We start from the raw sequence: 12,032 nt of genomic DNA on the forward strand, positions 1-12,032 counted from the left end.
ACCACCAGGGCCACACAGTGTGGCGTGTGCTCACATGCAAGGATGTGCACTTGGCCGTGGAGGGAGCCTGGGAGCCAGCTGTCACACCGGGTCACCCAGACAGCTGCTGCAAGGAGCTGGCTCTGTCCCTTCCCTCTGCGCGGACGGCAGTCTGTGACCCTGACGCCCAGCACAGGGAAGGACATACCTAGAAAGGACTTGGGTGCCTAAGTGGACAGAAGCAGACGCTGTGTCCAGCCTGAGCGTGCCTGGGTCAGTGCGAGCCAGCGACCTGAGGAGGCTGTCCCGGCCGCTGGGCTCCGTGGGCACCCTCTTCGCCCTGCTTGCGGGTTTTCATGACGTGCCTGTTCGTTTACGCGGGAAACCCCTGTGCTCAGTTCGCAGTGCAGGCCCTGGAGCACAGGGTGCACGAGGTCCGGGAGACCGCCGTCAGGGTGATCCTGGACATGTACCGGCGGCACGGGGCCGTCGTCCTGGCCTACCTCCCTCCGGACGACAGCGCCACGCGCAAGAACGTCCTCTACAAGTCCATCTTCGAGGGATTTGCCAAAATAGACGGCAGACCGACAGCTGCTGAGGTCAGGGTGAGTGAGCTGTGCCGCCGTGGCCTGCTGCCTGTGGCAGAGCCGTCAGGCGGGAGCACGCGTGCTTGTTCGAGGGCCGCGTGTGCAGGAGACACCGCGCGCTGCGAGCTCGGGCCCCGGGCTGGACTCGGCTCCCACCTGTGCCGGGATAGCGTGAGGACACGTGCAGACTTGGCCGTCAGGAAGCCTTGCGCGTGGCCGTCACTGTGGTCCTGGTGCTGCCACCGCGTGTGCCGGGCAGGGTGATGCGTCTCCCGCCTCCGAGGCTGCCCTCCCCCTCTTCTGATAAAAGTTATTCTCACACCAGGCACAGAAGAAAGCGGCTACAGAAGAAGCAGAAAGACGGAAAAAAGAAGAAATTGAAGTTTTACAAGGGCAGCTGGCAGCGCTGAAAGAGATGCAGGCTGAAGTCCAGGTGGGCGGGGTCATGTGGGGCGGGGTCACGTGGGATGGTGGCAGGTGGGCCAGGGTCACATGTGAAGGGGGGGCAGTTGGGCCGGGGTCACGTGGAACAGGGTGCAGGTATTCACGTGTGGGCAGGGTCACGTGGGTGGGGGTGCAGGTGTTCACGTGTGGGCGGGGTCATGTGGGCCAGGGTGCAGGTATTCATGTGTGGGCGGGGTCACGTGGGCCGGGGTGCAGGTGTTCACGTGTGGGCGGGGTCACGTGGGCCGAGGTGCAGGTGTTCACGTGTGGGCGGGGTCACGTGGGCCGGGGTGCAGGTGTTCACGTGTGGGCGGGGTCACGTGGGCCGGGGTGCAGGTGTTCACGTGTGGGCGGGGTCACGTGGGCCGGCGTCACCTGGGACAGGGTCCAGGTAGGCTAGATGTCCACGTGGGGCCAGGGTCACCAGGTGCTGGGGTCCAGGTGGACTGAGTCCACATGTTCCACGCTGGGCTTTGGCGGGAGCCTGTGGCCGTGGGCTCCGTGTCGCAGGCGTCAGCTCACTTGTGCGGTTTTCACTGCCGTGTGCAAACGGGCGTCTCGTTTCTCGGTTTCGAGCTGCCTTGGGATGAAGGAAGGGACCCTCCTCAGCTCACTTGTGCGCAGCTTTTGTTCCTGGGGTGGGGTGAGCTGCTGCCGGTGCTGAGAGCGAACTCCAGGCGTGGGGCGGAGACTCGCGGAGGGACCCTGTCCTCTGCGCTCCCTAGCCTCTGTCAGCGGTCAATGGGAAAATAAGCTTGACCCTGAAGATCTGATTTCCATGCATTGAAAAGGTGCAGTTTGCCCGGCCGGTGTGGCTCAGTGGTTGAGCATGGACCGTGCACCAAGAGGTCGCCGGTTCGATTCCCAGTCAGGGTACATGCCCAGGTTGTGAGCCTGATCCCCAGTGGGGGGCGTGCAGGAGGCGGCCAGTAGGTGTTCTCTCTCATCGATGTTTCTCTCTCTCTCCCTCTTCCTTCCTCTCTCTAAAATCAATAAAGAAAAATTTTTTAAAAGGTGAGGTTTCATGGACACAGACAATACTATGAAGATGGGGGGCATGGGAGAAGGGAGGAGGGTGCCAATGGGGGAAAAAAGAGAAACATCTATAACAGAAATAAAGTAAGTTTAAAAAACTATTACCAAGGAAAAGGTGAGGTTTCCGGCAGACAGCCCCCTTGGGAAGCCCTCTGTCCTGAGTCTGCAAGGAGGCGAGACGGAGCGGGCGTCCCTGCCCGGCCCTGGGGTCTGGAGGAGCTTGCAGTGGTCTCTCTGATGGCTGCACAGGGAGGGACGTCCCTCAGGAGGGGCCGCGGGGAGGGTGGGGGCTTCTGGTGAAGGCGGCACCGAGTGCACACCTGGGCCCCGGCCAGGAGCAGGGACCTGGAGCATGCGGACATGGAGGTGGCAAGGAGCCCAGGGTAAATGAGCCCACAGGGTCTGCTGACCTGTCTGATGGAGGCTCTGGGGCGTGGGGAGCACCAGCTGCCCAGGTTTTACCACCTGCGGGACTGGATCACCACGAGCTCATGGAGGGGCAGGCGTGTGGAGCGGGAGGGCAGGCTGGGGACAGAGGGGCAGGTGACAGAGCCCCAGCAGGGGTGCTGAGCCAGCTGCAGGGCCCGGGCTGATGGCTTGTTGGTGGGGCTCCTTGCACGGACCAAGAGGACCCTGAGCCTGGGGCGGAGGGAGCCCACTGGAGGAGGCAGACAGCCCAGGGGGGCAGGCCTGGGCCAGGAAGGTGCAGCTGGGGAAGCAGGGGGAAGTGGGGTGCCCTGGGAGCCAGACTAGGAAGGGACTCGAGGAGAGGGGCTGAGGACTCGTGTGCTGCTCTGAGCCCCAGTGAGGGGGGACACTGATGTGAGCACTGGGAGGGTGGCCTTAACGAAGGTGATCTCTGCGGAGTTGGGGACAGGACCCGGGGGAGGGAGACCACAGGCCTTGAAGTCCCCTGTCCGAGACTGTGCATCGCCAGGCAGGACCGAGCCGCCGCTGTGGGTCTGCACCAAGCGCCGACAGACACCGGGGAGCCTTCCCGGACTGAGATGCATCGGGACAGACTCTCAGCCACTCGTCCTGATCGCTCTGCTTCTGTATCTCAGGAACACGAAGGCGAGGCTGTGGAGGCAGAGGCCCCAGGTAGGTCAAGAGGCCGCAGACTCCGCGCCACTCCCCGGGCTCCGCTCACCTGTGCATTTGGACACCCAGGCGGTGGTGACTGCCGCCACCTTGCTGACCTGCTTGTTTAACCCGTTCCACTCAAACGTACTAACTTTAAAAAACTGGTCATTAAATCTTTGAAAACAGTTCCCACAAGAAGTTATTTAAACTGCTTTCTCTCTCATTTCTCCAGACACCCTTGGAAGGAGCGCAGCCCCACCCGGTGCCCCCGGAGTTCCGGAGAGTCCCGGCCTGGAGAAGTGAGCACCCCCACCCCGAGGAGCCCCAGGGACCCCTGTCAGAGCTGCCCCGCTTCCGGGCTGTGTGAACCAGTCGGCTCTTCTCTGTCTTCTTTATTCTTGTTATTTTTTTAACAACCCCCCCCCCCGGATATTTTTCCATTGATTTTAGATAGAGTGGGAGGGAGGGAGGGAGGGAGGGAGAGAGAAACATTGATGTGAAAGACACATTGATTGGCTGCATTCCGCACAACCCCAACCAGAGCCAGGGATCGAGCCTGCAACCAACCAATGTGCCCTTGACTGGGAATCGAACCTGCAACCCTTCGGTCCACAGGCTCTGACCACTGAGCCAAACTGGCCAGGGTTTCAGTCATCCTTAGAGCTGGGGAAAGGCCGTCGCCAGCGGTCAGCAGGAACTCTGTTAGGCAGGCCCCTGCCCGGCCAGCCCAGAAGTGCGCGGCCTCCGTCCGGAGTGCCGGCCGGAGAGACCAGCAGCGCGCTGGCTCCGGGCCCGGGGACACCTGCCTGTGTCTCAGCACTGTGCCGGGCCCTCCTGACAAGCTAGACTGACGGGTCTCGGCAAGGGAGTCAGACACACCTGCTCGGCAAAGCTGCTTTCAGGGCAGTTTTAACAGGGCCGTCAGCCCCCACCCCCCACCCCCCACACCTCCCCCTCGAGGCCGGGGTGGAGACGGCCCCCAGGCCTGTGCTCACAGCCCCTTCCGTCCGCAGCCTGTGCATCTTCTGCGGGGAGCGGAGCGCGTCCTTCACGGAGGAGGGCCTGGACCTGCACTACTGGAAGCACTGCCTCATGCTGGCCAGATGCGGCCACTGCAGGCAGGTCAGCTGGCGCGGGCACTCGGCCTGCACAGGGAAGCGGTGGGAAAGGCGCAGCATGTCAGCCTGCTTGGGGGGGGGGGGCGGCGGCTGCTTGTTTATTGGGGTATTGCCCGTCACAGTCCAAGTGCCGTCCCAGGACAGACAGCTGTGTGTGACCGCCCTCTGGGCCAAGTCGCCTCCAAGTGCAAAGGCACCATCACGGTTTGAGTTTTATCTAAGTAGAGTCCTGCAGCGTGTGCCATCTGTGCGCATTTTGTTGCTTGGACTTACCCAGTGTCCATTTGGGGACTGGACCGTGTGCAGTTGGGGACTTGAGTGAGGCTGTGAGTGAGGCTGCTCCGATCTGCTCAACACGCGTGCTGGTGCCGGAGGCATGGCTCTGGTGCACGTGGGGCGTGCGGCCGCCGGGGCTCTGGCGCGCGTGGGGCGTGCGGCCGCCGGGGCTCTGGCTACACGTGGGGCGTGCGGCCGCCGGGGCTCTGGCGTGTGTGGGGCGTGCGGCCGCCGGGGCTCTGGTGCATGTGGGGCGTGCGGCCGCTGGGCCTGCGAGCTAGGTTGCCGTGTGACTCAGGTGTGCTCCAGGGACGCGTCCGCCCTCACACCGGGCCTGGGACCTGCGGCTCTTCCTGCAGGGTGCAGGGCTGCTTCACCTGCCGCCACCGTGGCCGTGCTCCACGCTGCCAGGTGTCCCTGGCGACGGCGGGCTGGGGCTACCTGGCTGCCCTTTTCTGTGAGGCACCTGCTAGCCTCTCGCATGTTTCTAAGTCGGATGCTGATTTTCTGTGCTGACTCAGCCGTTCTTTGTTCCTCGTTTAGACAAGAAGGGCCTTCAGGGTTTAGCAGTGTAGCTCAGGTTGCTCTGTCCGTCTGCACCTGCATGTGTGCCCCCGCCAGGCAGCCCAAAGAGCTCCCGTGGGGCGTGCCCGTCAGGCTGGCCCGTGTGCACAGCAGGAGGGCTCTGCACCTTCGTGGGGTTATTTTTAAGTTTGTTTTTTTTTTTTTAATTTTAGAGAGGAAGGGAGGGAGAGAGAGAAAAACATTGATGAGAGAGAACATCGATTGGCTGCCTCCTGCATGCCCCCCACTGGGGATCAGAGCCACAACCTGGGCATGTGCCCTGACCGGGAATCAAACCAGGACCTCTTGGTGCAGGGTCAACCACTGAGCCACACGGCCGGACCTTCATCACTCTTTATGCTCCTGGCCTGAGCCTTTTGCCGCGCACACTGGGCCTAGCGAACAAACTTCCCATCCGAGTGCTCTCCGTGGCCGTCTCGTGGTTAAGAAACCTTCTCCTACCCCAATTTTAATCCTTCTCTGGTGCAGTAGGCCCTTTTTTTCTTCTGAAGGTTTTTTTGTTTTGTGTTTTATGAAGGAGGACTCCCAGGAGAACGCCGCCCCGTGCCCTTGGGGCTGTGCCCAGCTTGATGGGCTGCGCTCACCGCAGCGAGCATGCCTGGCTCTGCCCGGGCGCAGGTCCCAGCGCGGAGCTCTGGGTGCGCACGAGCCCCTCCTGCCGAGCCTTGTGGCAGGGCACCTGTGCCAGGCTCTGTGCCCGTTCTCTGCCGCGGCTGGGACGTGTCACCTCCGAGCTGGTCTCCCCTAACGCACATGTCATGGAGCTGACTATCGCACCCCGTCCCAGCCCCAGCGGTGGTCTTGATGTAACGATGACGTGACCGTGTCCCTGATACTGGGGATGCTGAGAGGACATGGGGTCTCTGGCCGAGTAAATAAATGGCCACAGGAGCTCGGTGGGGTAGGAACCAGAGGCAACAGATGTGCGTGCCGACCCCCTCGAGCAACGGGGACTGGTGGTCACGGGCAGGGGGACAGGCACAGGTGGTGCTGGCCGGGCAGGACACCCACCGTGTCCCCTGCAGCAGGCTCTGCTCTGCATTTCGGATCTAGGTGGTGGAGATCTGCAGCCTGACCGAGCACCTGCTGACAGAATGCGACAAAAAGGATGAGTTTGGGAAGTGTCGTCGCTGCGGCGAGGCTGTTTTAAAGGAAGAGCTGCCTGTGCACCTTGAAACAAGAGTCTGTGCCCGTGAGTGGCCCGGGCCCCGCTGGGTGGGCTGTGAGGGCAGCGTCCACCGGGCGGCACAGGGCACGTCCGCTCCTCTGCCCCGCCCAAGTCCCACAGGACAGCTGAGTCTTGTCCCGCTGACACCATTGCAGCTGCCAAGCCAGAGAAGCTGGCCAGCCGGTGCCCGCTGTGCCACGAGGACTTCGCCCCAGGAGAGGAGGTGAGGCCCGGCGCGGGCACGGAGCAGCTCTCCCGGGCCATCCACAGGGCCTTGCACTTGTCCTGAGGCTCAGCCCTGGGGACCGGCGCCTGGAGGGGCCTGTTGTCCCCAGGCTATGCTTTCTCCTGAGCGTCGGGGCCCTCACTGGCCAACACGGCCACACTCAGCAGCACTCTGGTCCCCTTTGATGAACGAAAGTGAGCCCGGCCAGTCTGGTTTGGAAATTCTACTTCCAGTCCCATCCCAGGCCCTCCTCCCTTCCCGTGTGAGCCGCTGGGCCGCAGTGGCTGGGAGTGGGGTACGGGCCTTCCATCCCCCACCCCCACACCTGTCTGGTGTGGAGGGTGGGGCCAGAGGGCGGGAGCTGGGCCTGCCCTGAGGCTGGGGGGTGCCAGAGGGCGGGAGCTGGGCCTGCCCTGAGGCTGGGGGGCCAGAGGGCGGGAGCTGGGCCTGCCCTGAGGCTGGGGGGCCAGAGGGCGGGAGCTGGGCCTGCCTTGCTCAGCTCTTCCCTCCCAGCTCCTTAGCCACAGCCTCCCGACCACCTGCTGCTGCTCGGCCTCCTGTCCCAGCCTCGGGACCAGGTGCCAGCAAGTCAGCCGGGGCCACAGCATCTGCCGCTCCTCTCGGCCACGGGAGCTGGTGGAGCAGTGGGCACAGGCTGCCCAGCCGCTCTGAGCCTTCGCCTCTCCAGTTGCCTGGGCTCCTCCTTTCAGAAAGTGCCCGACGCCTAGCCGAGCATGCGGCAGGGCTGAGGGTACCTGCGGCACCCACAGTGCCTGTCACCTCCGCGTACCTGCCACCCGCCTGCCCAGGTGCTCTCTCCAGGTCCTGGGGAAGCTCCTCCGCTGGCACGTGGCCTCCGGTGCAGGCGGCCCCTGTGAGCCTCCTGGTAGCCACAGGGGCGCCCACGGGCTCTGCAGTGCTGTGGGCCGTGGCCTCGTGGGTCGGGGCGCATGGCCCAGACTGGTCCCATCTTAAGCTCCTGTGGTGAGCTGCTGCCCACTGTCCCCTTGGTGTCAGTGACCACGTCCCCTGCACAGTGCAGGGTGGGCTGTGGCCTGAGCAGACGCAGCCTCAGCCCCTCTCCAGGTGGTGTGCGGGACTAGGGTGGGCACCGCTGGCTTCCTGGGCGAGGTTAGGGGTGAGTGTCGCTGGCCATCCACAGGGAAGCCACTGACGGTGTGACGTGAGTGAGAGTTGACTCCTGGGCCAGGTCGTCAGCTTGGGGCTGCCACTGCGTCCCGGGCACCAGTGGGCTGGCTCCTGAGCAGAAGCTTCCCTCTGCCCTGGGGCTGCTGGGCTGCACTCCCACCAGAAGGCTAAGCGCACGTCCTCTCCCTGGGGACTGGTTTCTAGGTGACTGACCGGGTCGCTCGTGTGCCCCGGGGCAGCTCGCATGCTCAGTGTTGCCGTGTCCCTGCACCGTCAGGTCTGTCCTTGTGCCACCCTTCGCGGGCATGGCGGTCCCATCTCGCGCCCCTGGGGCCCTTCGAACGGCCTGACATTGCTGCTAGGAACCCAAGGGACACAGAGCTCCCTGGCCACGTGGGAGGGCTCCGAGCTGGTCAGCCCTTCCTCAAGGAGGCCTGTCCCCTCGGTGAGACTGGTACCTCAGGGCCACCATAGGCACCTCAGACGCTGAGCTCCTGGTCGGCCCGTCCTCTGTCTCAGTGGACAAAGCCAGGGAACATTCAGGCAGATGCAGTTTACAGCTGTGAGCACACGGGACAGAGTTTATTATTGTTTTTTAATCCTCACCCAAGGATATTTTTGCCACTGGATTTTAGAGAGAGTAGAAGGACGGGAGGGAGAGGGAGAAACATCAATGGGTTGCCTCTTGCAAGACCCAGACCAGGGCCAGGGATTGAACCTGCAACCCAGGTACCTGCCCTTGGCCAGGAATCAAACCTGCGACCCTTCAGTGCGCGGGCTGGCGCTCTGTCCACGGAGCCACACCAGCCAGGGCCAGAGTTTACGCTCGTGTCATCGTCTATCGTGTTAGGTTCCGTACGAGCACCTGTGACCCTGTGTTCACCCACCCTGTCCATCCGAAATCACACGTTTCGATCCTGAGTGAGCTGCAGGCTTTCTTTGGCCTCTTCCTTTCTCCCAGGAACCTCTCAGGGCAGGAGGGCAGGAGGGCAGGAGGGCAGGAGGGCTCAGGACGGTTTTCCAGCCCCTGGAGACGTTAGCGTTGCGACATCCCCAGTTCTTAGCTGGCCAGCCTGCTCTCCAGGCAGGGGCTCAGGGGGGCAGGGGGCTCAGGGGGGCAGGGCCAGCACTCCCACCGGGCGGGCAGCGGCAGGCCACCTGTGCCCAGGCCGGTCCTTGCCCCATCTTAGTGTGTGCCACCAGCTAGGGACACGTTTGGCTCATTTGTTTCATTTCCCATTCAGTTTTCAAGTGCTTAGTGAGACTAAGTCCCGTGATGAGCTAGCACAGGCGGACGACCCCGCCGGCTGTGAAGTGAGGCGCATTCCGAGAGGCCCGGGCACGGCTGCCGCCCCTGCTCTGCTCACTATCCCTAGAGGACACGTTTTCGTGGTCTCTCCTTTTCTTAAATAGCAGCAGCCTGGATGCACACGCGTTCCCTCTCCCTGTCGGTTTCCAGAGCCTTGGGCCCGTTTCTGTCATCGTCACCTTCACACTCGCCCGCTGGCTGCCAGTCCCATCTCGTGGTGGCTGTGCCCTCCTCCGAGCGGGCTCACGTCGGCTCCAGCTCCCGCCTTCCCGGACGTCCTGTCCTGCCTGCAGTGCCGCAGGCCGCTGCTGCCCCCCGCTCTGCACGCCTCGGTGTCTGCTGCGCAGATGCCCACACGCCGGGCGGCCCGTGTGCAGCCCCCGAGCTCGGCCTCTGCTGGGGCCCACGGCTGTGGCGGGTGTGGCGGGCGGGGAAGGCCCTCCGGAGCTCTTTCAGGGCTGGTGGGCTGTTCTCTTTGCCATCGTAGGGCGGGGCCCCTGCCGTCTCAGCTCCGAGAGGCCCCCCCAGGCCCCGCCCGTGTGCTCCCCGAATCTCACCCACCTGCACACCCTCAGTCTTCCTGTGCTGTGCTCCAGGGCACGAGAGCCCAGGTGCTGTCTGGGAGGGCTGTGGACGGCAGGCACTCGGCTGAGCCCAGAGGCGGTCGGCAGGAGGCGGGGGGCGAGGCCCTGCAGGCCCCCAGTGTGGCCGCTGCCACCGCAGCCCCAGCAGGGCCAGGGCGGTGAGAGCCGCCCTCCGCCCACACCGGCCTCTCGTTGCAGGCGTGGAAGGCTCACCTGATGGGCCCCGCGGGCTGCGCCATGAACCTGCGCCGGACGCACGTGCTGCTGAAGGCCCCGGCTGCGCTGCGGGGTGAGGATGCTGCCGGGCCGCCCCTTGAGTGGGACTGTCCCTTAGAACGAAAGCGTTCCCCCCGCAGGCCTGGGTGCACCTCTCAGGGCGCGAGCAAGGCGAGCTGCGAGCCAGAGAAGGGCACGGGGACGGGTGTGCCTGTCTGTCCCCAGTGCCCGGTGCCGGCCTGTAGAACAGGACACGAGGCCCACGGAGGGGCCGCCCAGGGTCGCTCAGCCAGGAAATGGAGCTCCCGTCACAGGGCTGCCCACGGTCCCCTTTCTGGAGCTGAATGTTTGAAGTTAATAGGCAGCTGGCTCGGTCTCTTTCCTCTGGGTCTCGGTCCCTCCTTTTCTGCCGCCACACGTGTACCTGCAGCCACCTGAGGGCTGGCGACCGCTGTGCTCTGCGGACCTTCCCCGTCGGGTCGGCTCCTGCACACGAGGGACAGGAGTGCCAAGGCCCTCAAGCGGCCTCCCCAGGGTCTGCTGACCCCTGCCCTCTGCCACGGCCCTCGCGCGGCCTCCCCAGGGTCTGCTGACCCCTGCCCTCTGCCCTCTGCCTCCCGTTGCTGTGTGCAGCTCGTGCACCAGCCTCCCTCCTAACCTGGCCTGTGCATCGTGTTTGTGTCCACCCAGGTAAAGGCCCCGCCACGGCCAAGTCCGGCACCTCGGCACCGAAGGCTGGAAGCAAGATTCCCACCCCAAAGGGGGGCCTGAGTAAAAGTTCTGGCAGGACCTACATGAAGCGGTGACACGACGGACCTGTCCCCTTGGTCTGCGAGCGTGGACCGAGCCGGTGTCCTGATCGTGAACATGTCTCCCAGAAGCCATCCTCAGCACGCAGCTCCGTGTGGGGCTGACCGAAGCACAGCCCCTGAGCTGGGACCTGCCCTCCCTCCTGCGGTTCCAGCCACGGGGTCTCTGACTTTCTCCAGCTCGGAGCCACAGTCCGAAACCGGGGCCCAGGAAGCTTACGGAACAGGTGCCGGGTCGGGTCCCTGTTGAGGGCGTCCCGTAAGCACAGCGCCCTGTAGGTGGCGCGGGCGATTTCCTGCAGGCTGCACTGCGCCTCTGCCTGGCGGTCCGTCCCGAGTCCCCTGTGGCCCAGCCAGGGTCAGGCACAGGAGGTGACGGTGTGCTCGGCTGCCTGCACCTTCTCTGCCGGCGGCAGCTGCAGAGCCCGTGTTTGCCCGACACAGAAATAAAGGTCAGAGAGCGGAAACCGTGGTTACCGAGAACTGGTCCCTGCAGCACTCGGTGTGGGCTCGCCTGTCCCGTCCCTGTCCAAGCCATGCTGGAATTGGAGCTATAAGATCACTTTTCTCAAACTCACCATATAATTCTCAAAACCAAAACATCACTTACAACGATGAAACCAAACCTCAAGTCCAGTCTCCTACCCAGCTGGCCAACTGCCCACCCCACCGAAGCAGCTCAACTTGCCTCGCCTCGGGGGGCCAGAGGGAGGCCATGCCTGGCGTCTTCCTATCCAGGCCTATGCTCCCCGGGTGCCCAGTCCACTGGAGCCTCCAGGAAGCTGGCGTCTGCTGTCTGCTTCCTCCTGAGCATCACGGGGCAGGCTGTCAGGATCCCGCTAGAAATACGCAGGATAGACGAAATCTGTAGCACACAATAGTGTATAAATATTTCCCATTCCTAGCCCTGCGCCCCGAGAATGTGTGCAGCTAACAGCTGTTTGAGCGGGGTGCTCCCCGGCCACGTCGGCAACCGTGCATTTGCACTAACCAGTCACCATTTTTAGTAAATTAATACCTTCTCGTGTGGTTGACTAGAAACACAGCAAGCCTGACCAACAGAATTACCTTAAATAGATACTAAAAGTAAACAAGTATGGGAGAAATAATGTCAAACTTTACTAGGCTGAGCAGAGTACAGATGCCTAGATAATCACAAAATAATCCTTTTTGGCTTCAAAAAGATGTTGGCCATTTTCTAAACCATGTTGAAGAACAGACAAAACACTTTTTAAACAGAACAATAATGAAAAAAATTAACCAAGAAGTTATTTTTTTTGCCAGTCAAAATTTTTAATAAATATATATAATGTTTTCTATATATTATGAGTTAAAAATATTTGTAAAACTGTTTACTTTTTAGCGGTTGACAAAATTGGGTGCATTTAAAACAGGTTAGTCTTGCCGGTTGCAGAAGCCGTGTGCGTTTGTGGTGACGTGGTCCGTGGCAGTGGTGGTGATAGG

At 62.6% G+C, this 12,032-nt stretch overlaps 1 protein-coding gene across 2 annotated transcripts in view; it reads left to right on the forward strand.

The window, feature by feature from the left end:
* CEP104 (centrosomal protein 104) overlaps positions 1-11,829 on the forward strand; it is a 39,315-nt gene extending 27,486 nt beyond the window's left edge. For both annotated transcript variants that reach the window (XM_036256560.1, XM_036256559.1), the window contains exons 14-22: positions 378-584; positions 892-999; positions 3,110-3,146; positions 3,361-3,427; positions 4,142-4,250; positions 6,161-6,299; positions 6,431-6,498; positions 9,742-9,832; positions 10,450-11,829. In XM_036256560.1, the coding sequence (XP_036112453.1) occupies positions 378-584; positions 892-999; positions 3,110-3,146; positions 3,361-3,427; positions 4,142-4,250; positions 6,161-6,299; positions 6,431-6,498; positions 9,742-9,832; positions 10,450-10,565 (942 nt within the window). In that variant the 3' untranslated portion in view covers positions 10,566-11,829. The remainder of the gene's footprint in view (positions 1-377; positions 585-891; positions 1,000-3,109; positions 3,147-3,360; positions 3,428-4,141; positions 4,251-6,160; positions 6,300-6,430; positions 6,499-9,741; positions 9,833-10,449) is intronic.
* The last annotated feature ends 203 nt before the right edge of the window (positions 11,830-12,032 follow it).

This window comes from Molossus molossus, unplaced genomic scaffold, assembly GCF_014108415.1.
Source record: "Molossus molossus isolate mMolMol1 unplaced genomic scaffold, mMolMol1.p scaffold_m16_p_12, whole genome shotgun sequence".
Taxonomy (NCBI): domain Eukaryota; kingdom Metazoa; phylum Chordata; class Mammalia; order Chiroptera; family Molossidae; genus Molossus; species Molossus molossus.